General features: G+C 40.0%; 1 protein-coding gene across 1 annotated transcript in view; it reads left to right on the forward strand.

The window, feature by feature from the left end:
- Window positions 1-1,204: 1,204 nt before the first annotated feature.
- The window catches only part of LOC308666503 (serine/threonine-protein kinase TNNI3K), a gene marked incomplete at both ends in the record, with an annotated part of 226,850 nt that continues 211,236 nt past the window's right edge, over window positions 1,205-16,818 (forward strand). The window contains 2 exons of the mRNA XM_081325369.1: window positions 1,205-1,244; window positions 1,724-1,832. Coding sequence (XP_081181495.1) covers window positions 1,205-1,244; window positions 1,724-1,832 — 149 coding nt within the window. The remainder of the gene's footprint in view (window positions 1,245-1,723; window positions 1,833-16,818) is intronic.

The following is a 16,818-nucleotide window of genomic DNA, read 5'->3' on the forward strand; positions in this document are numbered from 1 at the left end:
TGAAAAAATTAGCTACAAAATTAGTAAAATTGATTCTTTTTCTCCTCTAAATTCCATCACAGTCTACCCACATCTAGTCTACTTTGAACCTGGCCAGGCAACCTACAAGGTCTTATATTCACAAGATGCATCAAGTCTGATCAAGATTTGCTAAATCTTCTTACCAGACAGAGGAAGTTGAAAGGTTAATTTTCTCTTAGAAATGTGATGTTTAGAAGACTGGAGGAATATGCTCACATTTGATGATTTCATGAAAGCATCCTTATTCAGGTGTGGTTTTAAAAAAAAAGTGAAGCTGGTGCCCAGGACACAATCTGTGTGATCGACACAGATTTTTTTTCCTAAAAAAAAGTTGGAGCTTTGATCTCGCTATTATGGCTGTCATTTTCATTTTTTTTAAACACTCCCTGCAAACACCCTTATCCACATTCATAATGTTACCATCAAGAGTGTTTACATCAGGTTAAGAAGAAATTAGCTTTACTGTACTGATACATCTCTTGGAAATTCTCAGTAGAATAAGGTTTTCTGACTCCAAACCATGTGAGGACAGAAACAATTAAAACCTTTGTCCTTGAAATGAGGTGGTTGAAAAACAACGGTAGGAGAAAACCCAAGCGTGGATTAGTTATAACCGTTATTACATTATTTCATAAGATCAGCAAATACTTTATTGTTGAGCGAGTACTTTATTGTTCAAAGATTAGTGTATGTTTCTCTCCACTGAAGCCTTTGCTTTGCACTTGACTTCCTTTGCTAAATTTTAGAAAACTCATTAAAAAAAAAAGTTAGAATCATCAAGCCTGAAATTTATCTCCTCCTGGCTTACCTTATGTACTGAGGTTGTGGAAGCTGTTTAGCCATACATTTCCATTTCTGATTAGAAGCTGATTCATATTGGCAGATGTATGCATTTAATAGAGGCATAAAGATAGTAATTTCAGCGGAGCAGTTTATTTTATCAGCACACATAAATACCTTTTTATTGTTTTGTTTGATACTTGATAGCGTAGTCCCTCCTTTCGTCTGGCCCATTGTAGCAGGACATTGTGTTTGGCACTGGGTTTATTTTTAGGCACAAGACTATCAAAGTACTTTCTTTCCCCCCCACCCCCACCCTTAGTGGGATTGTCAGTGATCTTGAAAAGGAGTCACATTACTTAGCACAAGAACGTTCTTGAAACAAAGAAGAGACATCGGAGAAATGGGAAATTATAAATCTAGACCAACGCAAACTTGTACTGGTAATTTCTTTTGCTTTTTTTTTTAAATAAAGATTGTATTATCAATCATTCAGTTTAATTTGCTCCTTGGTTCAAATGCCAGGTATTTATTGTTGATAGTCTAAGTGAAGAATGGCATGACTCAGAAATAAGACTTTCCTTTCAGCTGAAAGGATAGCAGAGTCAGGATGATACTGGTTTAGCTGAGATTTTATAAATGTCAAGCAGTACAAAACAGTACAACTTTTAAAAAATCTATGCTTTGGGCTTTCGGTATTTATATAAACTTATAATGATCTGTTATTACATAATTAAATGATTTATTTCTCAAATGCAATTATTTGAGTAAATAAATATGGATACATATTTCTTGACCTGGTAGAGAAAACTGTGATACATTTAAAGGAGATCAATCAGGGATTTTTGACATAAAATTGTGATTTCAGATAACCGAAGGTATTTCAGTCAAGATTTGTATACCTTTCTCTTTTTAACTATAGATGAGTGGAAGAAAAAAATTAGTGAAGCATATGCTATAATCATTGAAAGATTAGAAGATGACCTGTTAATCAAAGAAAAGGAGCTTACAGAGCTAAGGCATGTTTTCAGGTAAACAATTCTCTGAAAGTTGCTTATTAAATTGTATAAGAACAGCAGTGAATCAGATTTGTTTTTAACTTCCATAGTCATGTATTAAATTACTCTTAGAAAGCTAAACTAGATAAAGAATTAGGATCTGATGCTTGTTTTGTTTAATTGTACCTCATACTACATCATAGTATACCATATCACAGTCCTCAACCGGTGGTGAGATTCAAATATGTGAACAACCAGTTCTCTGTGTGGATGCCACTTCGGGAAGTCCGTTCTGGGCCTGGGCAACAAAACATTAGCTACTGGTTCTGCCGAACTGGTGCGAACTGGCTGAATCCCACAACTGTCATCAGGTAATCACTGTAATTGAGCCCAGAATTATGGTTGTAAATTGTGCCGGTCATTAAGCAATTCACCACGTAAACTCAACAAATTTGACTTCCTTTTGGCAGTGGTTGGTAAGTGAATCACTGTGAGCATTAAGCAAATGCCACAGTTGTTAAACAAATTCATTTTCCACAATGGATGTTTTTGCTAGAAACCGGAAGTAAATGCCACTTTCCAGAAAAAAATGTAAAACATGGTCATGTGACCATGGGACCCTGCAAAGGCCATAAATGTGGGCCAGTTGCCAAACACCCAAAATGTAATCACGGGACCTCTGGGTGGAGCAGCCATTGGAACTTTGAATCTGGGTTGTAAGTAGCCCTAGTCAAGTTTGTTGTAATTTCAAATGGTCATTTAAATGGTCATAAGTCAAGGACATTCTGTAATAAGCAAGAATTGATATGTACTCACCAAATAGACTTTCTCTCCTCCTCCTTCACACAGATACTTCTCTCTCAAACATTTGTTTTTATTTCATTTGTTTATTAAATGTCCTTTGCATGGTGATGTATATGCAGATTTGAGATCTGGGACTGCACAGGCTTATTACTGTATTAATCAATTTACTGTAATTTCTTTGGCTTTTAGAAATTTCATAGACGTCATAGTAGCTGGTGAGAAGCCATACCATTAGTTTTGTTTCCAAAGAGTTGTCCACCTAGATCAGGGGTCTTCAAACTTGGCCCTTTTATCATTTGGGGACACGGTGGCTCAGTGGGCTAGTATGCTGAGCTTGCCGACCAGATGGTCGGCAGTTTGGTGGGTCGAATCCCGAGTGCCGTGTAGCAGAGTGAGCGCCTGTTACTCATCCCAGCTTCTGCCAACCTAGCAGTTTGAAAGCATGTAAAAATGCAAGTAGAAAAATAGGGACCACTATGGTGGGAAGGTAACAGCGTTCCGTGTGCCTTTGGCGTCTAGTCATGCCGGCCACATGATCATGGAGATGTCCTCGGACAAGCGCTGGCTCTTCGGCTTTGAAACGGAGATGAGCACCGGCCCCTAGAGTTGGAAATGACTAGCACGCATGTGCGGGGGAAACTTTACCTTTTTACCTTTATCATTTGTGGACTTCAAGTCCCAGAATTCCTCAGCCAGGCATGCTGGCTGAGGAATTCTGGGAGTTGAAGTCCACAAGTCATAAAGGACCAAGTTTGAAGACCCCTGACCTAGATGGACATGGCTCATCTAAGGTTAAGGGGTTAAAAGTTCTGCGCAGAATAATAATTTTAGCTGGTTCCTCTTCAGATCATATACGTTTCCCTCCAGTTATAACTACAAGGCATCTTGAGTTTTCTCTTTTCCATTTTCCTCAAAATAGGAAACCCGCTTTTCATATTGTTTGCCATTTATGTTTTATTCAAGTTTTGGTTGATGATTTATTTGTGGATTTGAGCAATTTTTTTAAAAAATGCAGTGTATTTACATGCAAGTCCACGGAACATGAGGCTTCGCTATATAGCTAAATGCTGCATATTGAAAAGGAAGGGACCTCAGAGAGAAAATTAATTAGTTTGACTTTTGCTATGACCTGAGCTGTCTTCATTGTGTGTATTTGTGGATTATTTTTGGCAGGAAATCTATGCTAACTCATCAGCAGGAAATTATTGGATGTGCTGGGTAGTAGCAGTAACTTCCAGTGTAGTCTTTCAAAACATTGTTTAATAATTGTGAAGCTTAATTTATATGTTCATGTGCCTTTCAACCTGGGCCCACAATATTTTGGGGAGCAGAGTCGTTGTGCGGTTGAGCCTTATGCCCCCCCCTCATTTTCTTTTGCTGTTCCTGAAACTGTACAGGTAGTCCTTGACTTATGATCACAACTGAGCCCAAAATTTCTGCTGCTAAGTGAGACACTTGTTAAGTGAATTTTGGCCCATTTTATGACATTTCTTGCCCCAGTTGTTAAGTGAATCACAATGGTTTTTAAAATAGTAACGTGGTTGTTAAGTGAATTTATCTTCTCCATTGACTTTGCTAGTCTAGAAAGTCACAAAAAGGGATCACATGACCTCAGGACACTGCAACGGTCATAAATATGAGTCAGTTGCCAGGTATCTGACTTTTAATCATGTGACCTTAGGGGTGCTGCAACGGTCATAGGTGTGAAAAACGGTCATAAGTCACTTTTTCAGGGTCATTATAAGTTTGGACTGTTACTAAACAAACTGTTGTAAGTTGAGGACTCCCTTTATTATGTGCATAAGGGTAACGACTGAAACAATAAAAGGCATTAAAAAGACTGAATGTTTGTCTTAAACATTGTCTTCATTGCTTTACAGTAAAGATGCTACTTGGATGTCAGAAAACTGACTGCTAAATGTGGACATTCTTGTTTGTAGCTCTATAGAAAGGATCAACATGTTTCTATAAAATGACAGTGTTGTGCAGGAAAGAAGACAGAATGGAGCATAGTTTAGCCTTCTTCTGTGCATGAAAGGAATGTTTGAGTTCAGGAAGACAAATATTGGACTCCGTTTACAATCAGTCTCTGAGTAGCATCTTCCATCTTTGCAATGTGTTTGTGCATTTGGAAGCACATTATTGGAATGAATTTAAATGAAAGTATGACATCATTTATATATCATATATTATATATTGGATGTGACATAATCATAGGTGACATGATAGCAGTGTTCCAATATCTAAGGCAGGGGTGTCAAACTGCCAGCCCGCGGGCCGGAGCATCACAGTGAAACCGCGCCCATCCCATTTTCGGCAATGGGAAAAAGTTCCAATACGTCGCGCGACGTCATGTGACGTCGCGAGTTTGACATGCCTGATCTAAGGGGTTGCCACAAAGAAGAGGGGGTCAATGCATTCTCCAAGGTACCTGATTACAAAACAAGAAGCCATGGATAGACTCTAATCAAAGAAAGAACCAATCTAGAACTTAAGAGAAATTTCCTGACAGTTAGAACAATTAATCCATGAAACGACTTGCTTCCAGAAGTTGTGGATGCTCCAACAGTGGAGGTTTTTAAGAAGAGATTGGACAACCATTTGTCTGAAATGGTATAGGGCAGGGGTAGGCAACCTTGGCTCTTTTATGACTCGTGGACTTCAACTCCCAGAATTCCTGAGCCAGCCATGCTGAGGGGAAAGGGAGAGGTTTCCAAGCTGAGCCATGCTGGCTCAGGAATTCTGGGAGTTGAAGTCCATGAGTCATAAAAGAGCCAAGGTTGCCTACCCCTGCTATAGGATTTCCTGCTTGAGTAGGGGGTTGGAGTAGAAGACCTCCAAAGTCCCTTCCAACTCTGTTATTCTTTTAAGGAGCTACATAGTGCTAAGTGGAACTTATATGCACTCACTTGGATTAAGTTTTGTTGAACTCAGGGGGCTTAGTGTCGACACATCTAAGTTTATGCTGTGATCTCATTGTGGCCAGTGGCAGGATCTCAATTATTTGAAATATGTTCAATTAAGGCCAGAGATTAGGGCGTTAACTTCGTTGAAAGATGCATGTTTCAAGGGTAGAGAGGGAACATGTGTAAGGTAACCAATCTTAATCCTGAAAGCAGAAAGGAAAAAGAATCTTGAATGAGCAAATGTGTGTTTATGAAAGAAAAAAATTGGCCCTGTACAAAATGGCAGCAACTCTGATGAGGCCAAAATGGTAAATGTGCCTCATGTCCCATATTGTGGAGATTTTATGCTTAGGTATTTCCATTCTATGTCTGACACATGACAGAAATTGCATGATGATGTCATTGTGCATATTTGATCATTTTCCACCACTATCCCTTGCAGATAGCCATATAATTTGCACAATGTATGCAAATACCTCCATCCAACATACAGCTTGATTTTTTTTTCCTGAATCCTAAAAGAACAGAATTCAGCGATCAAAGAAAACATTTGTAACTGAATCTGAAACCAGGTTTGACATCTCCGAAGCAATTTTCCCTAAATCCAGATTGAGAAATATATTTAAAGAATGAAAGCTGACTGAAGATACTTTACTATAACTAGCTTACTTATATGTTACAAAATAAAAGAAAACACGCCACTTTCATTACAAAGAGAAATCAGGGCCAAACTGAGTATCGTCCATTTGTATTTATTATTTATTACTAAGACTTCTGTGCTACTCCCTTCAGACTGAGACCCCTGAGAATTTGAATAGTAATTCTAATTTTGAGAATCTGAGGATGCAAAGATGCGATATGATGATAATGATGGCGATGGTGATGAAAACATGGATTACTGCCTTGTCGTGGTGAAGGGGCTTGCGTAATTCAATGAAGCTATGAGCTATGCCTTGCAGGGCCACCCAAGACGGAAAGGTCATAGCAGAGAGTTCTGACAAAACGTGATCCACTGGAGAAGGAAATGGCAAACCACTCCAGTATCTTTGCCATGAAAACCCTATGGACAGTACCAAAAGGCAAAACGATATGACGCTGGAAGATGAGCCCCTCAGGTTGGAAGGCATCCAATATGCTACTGGGGAAGAGCAGAGGGCTAGTACTAGTAGCGCCAGAAAGAATGAAGCGACTGGGCCAAAGCCGAAAGGATGCTCAGCTGTGGATGTGTCTGGTGGTGAAAGGAAAGTCCGATGCTGTAAAGATTTTTTCTCCATAGGAACCTGGAATGTAAGATCCATGAATCAAGGAAAGCTGGACGTGGTCAAACAAGAGATGACAAGACTGAACATCGACATCTTAGGTATCAGCGAACTAAAATGGACAGGAATGGGTGAATTTAATTCAGATGACCATCAGGTATACTACTGCGGGCAAGAATCCCTCAGAAGAAATGGAGTAGCCTTCATAGTCAATAAAAGAGTAGGAAAATCAATACTGGGATACAATCCTCAAAATGACAGAATGATCTCAGTTCGAATCCAAGGGAAACCATTCAATATCACAGTAGTCCAAGTCTATGCCCCAACCACCAGTGCTGAAGAGGATGAAATTGACCGGTTCTATGAAGCCCAACAGCACCTTATAGAAGTAACACCAAAAAATGATGTCCTTATCATCATGGGGGATTGGAATGCTAAAGTAGGAAGCCAAAAGATAACTGGAATAACAGGCAAGTTTGGCCTTGGAGTACAAAATGAAGCAGGGCACAGGCTGATAGAATTTTGTCAAGAGAATACGATGGTCATAGCAAACACTCTTTTCCAACAACCCAAGAGACGGCTCTACACATGGACATCACCAGACGGTCAACACAGAAATCAGATTGACTATATGCTCTGCAGCCAAAGATGGAGAAGCTCTATACAGTCGGTAAAAACAAGACCAGGAGCTGACTGTGGCTCAGACCATGAGCTTCTCCTTGCAAAGTTTAGGCTTAAACTGAAGAAAGTAGGGAAAAGCACTAGGCCACTCAGGTATGAATGAAATCATATCCCTGTTGAATATACAGTAGAGGTGACAAATAGATTTAAGGAATTAGATCTGATAGACAGAGTGCCTGAAGAACTATGGACAGAGGTTCGCGACATTGTACAACAGGTAGCAACCAAAACCATCCCAAAGAAAAAGAAATGCAAGAAAGCAAAATGGCTGTCTGAGGAAGCTTTGCAAATAGCTGAGGAAAGGAGGGAAGCGAAAGGCAAGGGAGAAAAACATAGATATGCCCAATTGAATGCAGAATTCCAGAGAATAGCTAGAAGAGATAAGAATGCCTTCTTAAATGAACAGTGCAAAGAAATAGAAGAAAACAATAGAATAGGGAGGACCAGAGATCTTTTCAAGAAAATTGGAGAGATGAAGGGAACATTCCATGCAAAAATGGGCATGATAAAGGACCAAAATGGCAGGGACCTAACAGAGGCAGAAGAGATTAAGAAGAGGTGGCAAAATTACACAGAAGAACTATACAAGAATGAGCTTAACGTCCCTGATAATCACAATGAGGTGGTCACTCACCTCGAGCCAGACATCCTAGAATGTGAAGTGAAGTGGGCCTTAGAAAAGCTGAGCAACAACAAAGCTAGTGGAGGTGACAGTATTCCAGCTGAGCTATTCAAAATCTTAAAAGACAGTGCAGTAAAAGTGCTACACTCAATTTGCCAGCAAATTTGGAAAACTCAACAGTGGCCACAGGATTGGAAAAGATCAGTTTACATTCCAATTCCAAAGAAAGGCAGTGCCAAAGAATGTTCAAACTATCGCACCATTGCACTCATTTCTCATGCTAGTAAAGTCATGCTTAAAATCCTACAAGCTAGACTTCAGCAGTATGTGGATCGAGAACTACCAGAAGTACAGGCAGGATTTCGAAGAGGCAGAGGAACTAGAGATCAAATTGCCAACATACGCTGGATCATGGAGAAAGCTAGGGAGTTCCAGAAAAACATCTACTTCTGCTTCATTGACTATGCTAAAGCCTTTGATTGTGTGGATCATAACAAACTGTGGCAAGTTCTTAAAGAGATGGGAGTACCAGACCATCTTATTTGTCTCTTGAGAAACCTATATGCAGGTCAAGAAGCAACAGTGAGAACTGGACACGGAACCACTGATTGGTTCAAAATTGGGAAAGGAGTCCGGCAAGGCTGTATACTGTCGCCCTGCCTATTTAACTTATATGCAGAGCACATCATGAGAAAGGCAGGGCTAGATGAATCAAAAGTTGGAATTAAGATTGCTGGAAGAAATATCAACAACCTAAGATACGCAGATGATACCACTCTAATGGCAGAAAGTGAAGAGGAACTAAAGAGCCTCTTGTTGCGAGTGAAGAAGGAGAGTGCAAAACTTGGGTTGAAACTTAACATTAAGAAAACCAAGATCATGGCATCTGGCCCTCTCAATTCCTGGCAAATAGATGGGGAAGAAATGGAGGTAGTGACAGATTTTGTTTTCCTGGGTTGCAAGATCACTGCAGATGGGGACTGTAGCCAAGAAATTAAAAGACGCTTGCTCCTGGGAAGGAAAGCCATGGCAAATCTAGACAGCACACTAAAAAGCAGAGACATCACCCTGTCAACAAAAGTGCGTATAGTCAAGGCTATGGTCTTCCCAGTTGCAATGTATGGCAGTGAAAGTTGGACCATAAGAAAGGCTGAGCGCCAAAGAATTGAGGCCTTTGAACTATGGTGCTGGAGAAGACTCCTGCGAGTCCCTTGGACTGCAAGGCGATCAAACCGGTCAGTCCTAGAGGAGATCAATCCTGACTGCTCTTTAGAAGGCCAGATCCTGAAGCTAAAACTCAAATACTTTGGCCACCTAATGAGAAGGAAGGACTCACTGGAGAAGAGCCTAATGCTGGGAAAGATCGAGGGCAAGAGAAGAAGGGGACGACAGAGAATGAGGTGGCTGGATGGAGTCACTGAAGCAGTAGGCGTGAGCTTAAATGGACTCCAGAAGATGGTAGAAGACAGGAAGGCCTGGAGGAATGTTGTCCATAGGGTCGCGATGAGTCGGACACGACTTCGCAGCTAACAACAACAACAACTAAGACTTCTGTGCTACTCCCTTCAGACTGAGACCCCTGAGAATTTGAATAGTAATTCTAATTTTGAGAATCTGAGGATGCAAAGATGCGATATGATGATAATGATGGCGATGGTGATAAAAACAGAATCATAACTATTAATTATCTTTTGACAATATCAATTCACTCCATCTAGTCCATTTGCCAATGACTTTACTGGTAAAGTGGGAATCATTTAAATACACCTTCAACCTTCAGTGCTGTTGTTTATTTTAAGAAAACTCAAGTAATGGCTAGAGGGGGTAAATATTTAATCAATATTAATCAAGATGAGCCTGAAAAAATTAAATCTATACATGAATGAAAAATGAAATTTTCTATGCATGTTGAACAATATTTTTGTAGAAAAAAGGCAGCGGAGAATAAAATCTGTAAAGTTTTTTTTAAGTCACTATAATATATGGGTTTATAGCACAATAATGTACAAGAAAAGTTTCCATTTAGCAAATGCAGCCAAACAATCATTTTAGCATGTTAGTCATAGTGACACTGGCTCCAGAACTGTCATACTAAACAATCTCATTTGTTTCCAACCCATTTTTCTATGCTAAGCTTTTCTTAAGATATAAGGACAGCGTCCAACAGAAGCAAAAGCAAATGTTTGTCTTTAGTTTGAATAAAAATCTGAATGTTTCACAACCTCATCGTTTCTCATTGTGTTTGCCTGGTTGCTACAAGTTTATTGTGCACAGGGGGGGGGAGTGAGGGTGAAGAAATGAGGTAGCCATCACAACAGAACTGGATGAGTAAATTAATCTAGGCTATAACTTTAGTAATAAAGGATGACATCTAAGGGCAAGGGCACAGACCTTTTCTAGCCAAGTAGGAAGTGCTGGGTAGACATTATCCAGAATTTCACTTTATTTATTAGTGAACTCTAAGTCACCTTTTAGAATAAAAAGCCTTCACAGAGCAATTCTATCATTATTCCTTTTCTATTAAATTGTCTGTAAACGCATGGATTCCATTGTCATCCCATACCATCATGTGGCTCCATCCCTCATTATTTGAGGAAGGAAGGAAGGAAGGAACATAGATACTTCTAGGTGCTCTTTCTAGTGAGGCTGCTGCAGATTTGTTTTGCTTAGCTAAGGGCTATTAAAATTAATGTGGTATAAAGCTGGGATTCATGCTTTATTGATTTTCAAACTCTCCTCCTTTCAGTTAAAGTTGTAGGAAAATTTATGAAATTGGATAATCACTCTATATAGTGCAGGGGTAGGCAACCATGCTGACTCAGGAATTCTGGGAGTTAAAGTCCACAAGTCATAAAAGAGCCAAGGTTGCCTACCCCTGGTATTGTTGTTAGCTGCGAAGTCGTGTCCGACTCATCGCGACCCTATGGACAACATTCCTCCAGGCCTTCCTGTCTTCTACCATCTTCTGGAGTCCATTTAAGCTCACGCCTACTGCTTCAGTGACTCCATCCAGCCACCTCATTCTCTGTCGTCCCCTTCTTCTCTTGCCCTCGATCTTTCCCAGCATTAGGCTCTTCTCCAGTGAGTCCTTCCTTCTCATTAGGTGGCCAAAGTATTTGAGTTTTAGCTTCAGGATCTGGCCTTCTAAAGAGCAGTCAGGATTGATCTCCTCTAGGACTGACCGGTTTGATCGCCTTGCAGTCCAAGGGACTCGCAGGAGTCTTCTCCAGCACCATAGTTCAAAGGCCTCAATTCTTTGGCGCTCAGCCTTTCTTATGGTCCAACTTTCACTGCCATACATTGCAACTGGGAAGACCATAGCCTTGACTATACGCACTTTTGTTGACAGGGTGATGTCTCTGCTTTTTAGTGTGCTGTCTAGATTTGCCATGGCTTTCCTTCCCAGGAGCAAGCGTCTTTTAATTTCTTGGCTACAGTCCCCATCTGCAGTGATCTTGGAGCCCAGGAAAACAAAATCTGTCACTACCTCCATTTCTTCCCCATCTATTTGCCAGGAATTGAGAGGGCCAGATGCCATGATCTTGGTTTTCTTAATGTTAAGTTTCAACCCAAGTTTTGCACTCTCCTTCTTCACTCGCAACAAGAGGCTCTTTAGTTCCTCTTCACTTTCTGCCATTAGAGTGGTATCATCTGCGTATCTTAGGTTGTTGATATTTCTTCCAGCAATCTTAATTCCAACTTTTGATTCATCTAGCCCTGCCTTTCTCATGATGTGCTCTGCATATAAGTTAAATAGGCAGGGCGACAGTATACAGCCTTGCCGGACTCCTTTCCCAATTTTGAACCAATCAGTGGTTCCGTGTCCAGTTCTCACTGTTGCTTCTTGACCTGCATATAGGTTTCTCAAGAGACAAATAAGATGGTCTGGTACTCCCATCTCTTTAAGAACTTGCCACAGTTTGTTATGATCCACACAATCAAAGGCTTTAGCATAGTCAATGAAGCAGAAGTAGATGTTTTTCTGGAACTCCCTAGCTTTCTCCATGATCCAGCGTATGTTAGCAATTTGATCTCTAGTTCCTCTGCCTCTTCGAAATCCTGCCTGTACTTCTGGTAGTTCTCGATCCACATACTGCTGAAGTCTAGCTTGTAGGATTTTAAGCATGACTTTACTAGCATGAGAAATGAGTGCAATGGTGCGATAGTTTGAACATTCTTTGGCACTGCCTTTCTTTGGAATTGGAATGTAAACTGAACTTTTCCAATCCTGTGGCCACTGTTGAGTTTTCCAAATTTGCTGGCAAATTGAGTGTAGCACTTTTACTGCACTGTCTTTTAAGATTTTGAATAGCTCAGCTGGAATACTGTCACCTCCACTAGCTTTGTTGTTGCTCAGCTTTTCTAAGGCCCACTTCACTTCACATGCTAGGATGTCTGGCTCGAGGTCAGTGACCACCTCATTGTGATTATCTGGGACGTTAAGCTCATTCTTTTATAGTTCTTCTGTGTAATTTTGCCACCTCTTCTTAATCTCTTCTGCCTCTGTTAGGTCCCTGCCATTTTGGTCCTTTATCATGCCCATTTTTGCATGGAATGTTCCCTTCATCTCTCCAATTTTCTTGAAAAGATCTCTGGTCCTCCCTATTCTATTGTTTTCTTCTATTTCTTTGCACTGTTCATTTAAGAAGGCATTCTTATCTCTTCTAGCTATTCTCTGGAATTCTGCATTCAATTGGGCATATCTATGTTTTTCTCCCTTGCCTTTCGCTTTCCTCCTTTCCTCAGCTATTTGCAAAGCTTCCTCAGACAGCCATTTTGCTTTCTTGCATTTCTTTTTCTTTGGGATGGTTTTGGTTGCTACCTGTTGTACAATGTCGCGAACCTCTGTCCATAGTTCTTCAGGCACTCTGTCTATCAGATCTAATTCCTTAAATCTATTTGTCACCTCTACTGTATATACCCCTGGTATAGTAGCACAGAATAGTTTGACAGGGCTGCCAGTTCTTAGAATTGGACCTTGCACCCAGTATGAAGCACAGCATATTTTGCTTGTGATGATTTTTTAGGTTGTTATAGTTAGTAGCAAAGGGACGCGGTGGCTCAGTGGGTTAGGATGCTGAGCTTGTCGATCAGAAGGTTGGCAGTTTGGCGGGTTGAATCCTGAGTGCCGTGTAACAGAATGAGTGCCTGTTACTCGTCCCAGCTTCTGCCAACCTAGCAGTTCAAAAGCACGTAAAAATGCAAGTAGAAAAATAGGGACCACTACGGTGGGAAGGTAACAGCATTCTGTGCACCTTTGGCGTCTAGTCATGCCGGCCACATGACCACAGAGATGTCCTCGGACAAGCACTGGCTCTTCAGCTTTGAAATGGAGATGAGCACCGGACCCTAGAGTCGCAAACGACTAGCACACATGTGCGGGGGAACCTTTACCTTTTTAGTTAGTAGCAATGTCCCTTATGTAATGTTATTTTTAATTTATATTTCACACTTCTTAATCACCTATCTCCCTCAGAGAGGGGTTCTGAGTGCTGGTTCCATGCTGGCTCAGGAATTCTGGGAATTGAAGTCTACAGGTCGTAAAGTTGCCATAGTTTCCGACCCCTGCTATAATAAACTGCCAGTAGTGCTTCCTAGCTTGAGAAACAGCACAAGGTAGCTTTTCTGATGATAGCAATGATGCTATGGCTGAAGTCGAGGACTTCTTTTTTTCAGTGGTGACGCAGTGGTTAGAATGCAGTATTGCAACCTAATTCTGCCGACTGCCAGCAGTTAGATCTGACCAGCTCAAGGTTGACTCTGCCTTCCCTCCTTCTGAGGTTGGTAAAATGATGACCCAGATTGTTGGGGGCAATATCCTGACTCTGTAAACTCCTTAGAGAGGGCTGTAAAGCACAATGTAGTGGTGTATTAAGTCTAAGTGCTGTTGCTATTGCTATTCAGTCTCATCCTAGGTGCTTCACAGATTGCCACTGTTCAGAGTGGCCTGAAGGTGGGGCCGGGGGAAAGATAGAGAATTGCTTCCCTTTGGTTCGGAGATTGGCGGTGTGACATGCCAGCACGATCAGGTCCTGAATTTCTGAATTTTTGACATGCCAAACCCAGAAAATTTGCTATTACTGCGCTGCTATAGTGGCTATGGCTTACTCAAATAGGCCTGGATGGGCCTTCAAACTGGCCTGGGAAAAAGCTGTCAGATAAAAATCATTCATCACAAAATTTCTACCTTTCTAATTACAATGCAGTTTTAAGATTACACCCTTGAATAGTCAGAAAAGTAATCATATGCTTAAGGAAAAAATACTTAAAACTGACACACAAATGTATTGCTGAATTGACTGTGTTTTTCTTTCTTATGTAGGGGGAAAAAATTGGCTCAAAACTTTTCCACAACTTATTTGTCAATCACAAAACAATTTGGGACATGTTGCAAACCATGCCCCTCTTATAATCCAGTTTTAGAACAGATTTTCATACGTAGCCTTCTAATAAAAGCTCATTATTATTTTAATTATTGTTTATTTTTCTATAAGAATCCACTCTTAAATCAATGGGGAATATGGAGGAGAGGGAATGTCCAGTGAAAATAGCTCTAAATAAAAAGTGCTACTTGCATGTATTTACCAATTAAAGATCTTTGTGAAGTTTGGTTTATATATTTAGTTTGTTGCTAGTTTTTCTAACTATATTTTCATTAATGAATGCTGTTTTGTTTCTCTAACATGCAATTGTAATAGGAGGTAAATGACTATAGTTAATGAATGATAAACTGCTGATTCTGTAACATTTCAGCTATTCTGCATTTTTGCTAAAACCTGTGTGTAACAAGTACTAATGCTGCAGATCAGTTTTTAATAAGATTGCATATCTACATATCCTATGTGAAGATCATATTAGAAGCACATTATTAATAATGCTTTCCTTTTAATTATTCACTTCATACATATACTTCTTTAGGAATCACCATGAAATCCTTAGGCTGTGTAAAAATGTACTAGTTCAATATCAGTAGAAGAAATTTTAAAAAATAAATTGGGCTTAGAATTTTTTAATGCATACCTAATATTCAGTGGCTGTAGAAATTGCCCGCATACCGGTAGCTGTGTGGTGTAATTGTACAGAAAGCGAGGGGGAAAATGGAGAAAAATAACATTTCTTTCTTAAGGATAGGTATTGTTTAAAATATTTTTTTAAAATTATGCCTATATAATGGAATCATGCTTCAGATTAATAGAAAATCCAGAAACATCTACAGATGTTTCTAGATAATTTTTTTAGAAAAGGATCGTCCTTTTCACAAGCAAGATAATGTTATGATTTTTAAAAAGTATTCCTTGTTCCCTGTTTCCCTTGAAAATTTTATTAACCTTTATTAAGGTTTTTTTTTTTAATCCCATTTATATCCCGCCCTTCTCCGAAGACTCAGGGCGGCTTACAATTTTAAGAACAAACCAATGTGCTTAGCAATAGCCTTCATTCTATGTATATGCCTGCTTATTAGGGCTTTCGAGATCCCTCAAGTGGCATTATTACAAAGTCAGCTTATTGCCCCCAACAATCTGGGTCCTCATTTTACCTACTTTGGAAGGATGGAAGGCTGAGTCAACCTTGAGCCTGGTGGGACTCGAACCTGCACTAATTGCAGGCAGTTTTAAGGCAGTCAAGCAGTAAAATGGGTTAGCCTCACAGAAGGTAAAAAAGAAGCACTTCACAATGTAAAAAGGAAGGAAACCCATCTATGGGAAAAATTGCAGATTGGGCAAAGGTATTTCTCAGGTTCTAGTATTTCATCGGATCATTGCTTTTCTTCCCTCGGAAACGTGTGGGTCAGGGTTCCTGGCACCAGGAATTGAAGGCAAACCCCACAACAAAAGAATGGAGTTTTAAGACGAAGAAGCATATTTTACAAATCAGTGGAAGAAACTTGCTATTTATCCTGTTTTGGACGGTCCCCCCCCTCAAGTCCTATGTCGTGTTCTGGGCACAAGATTTTAAGAAGGATTCAGAGAAACTGGGATAAGCTCCGAGAAGGCCAACCAGGATAATTGGGTAACCAGAAAATAAGTCCTATGAAGAGAGAGTGAAAGAGGTAAATATGTTTTAACTTTCAAAAAAATGATGCAGGGAGAACAGGCTATGATAGGAGTCTTCAAATACCTGAAAGGATGTTGGTCAAGACCTGGTCCCTCTATTTCCAGAGCCTAGGACAAAGAATAATGATTTTACAAGAAGGGAGTGGTGTATTAAATGTTAAAAGAAAAAGGCTTCGTAACAATAACAGCCATTGACAGTGAAACCAATTATTGAGAGAGGTGATGGATTCCCCTACGTTCAATGTTTTTCAGATACAGGGTAAGTCTACTTTAAATCGAATCCTTGTGATGAGCAAGGGGTAGGACCTAGTGGCCTGTAGTAGCATTCTCTGCTTCTATGATTTTAAACAATAGTTAGCAAAAAGAAGATCCACATGAATAAACCTTGGATCACATCTTCCCATCTGTCCTCTAGTCTTCTCTAAGAGGAATGTGGAAACTCTTGCTGTCATTTTACTTGTTAAACTCTGGTTAGAGGTCATGCTAAACTCGTGTGGCCATGGCCATCTTCTACTTTTCTTTCTTTAGGCATACTGTCTGCCAAGCAAAGGTAGTCAATACCAACTATGGTTTCTAGGAACCCAGCTCCAGAAAGTACAAAAACTTTTCATGAAGCATGATCTTAATCAGTTTGTTTATTGAAATGACATGGCAAACAGTTATGTGACAGTGAAAAGCAATGCTTGGTAATTT

The sequence above is a fragment of the Vipera berus genome, assembly GCF_964194415.1.
Source record: "Vipera berus genome assembly, chromosome: 3".
Lineage (NCBI taxonomy): Eukaryota > Metazoa > Chordata > Lepidosauria > Squamata > Viperidae > Vipera > Vipera berus.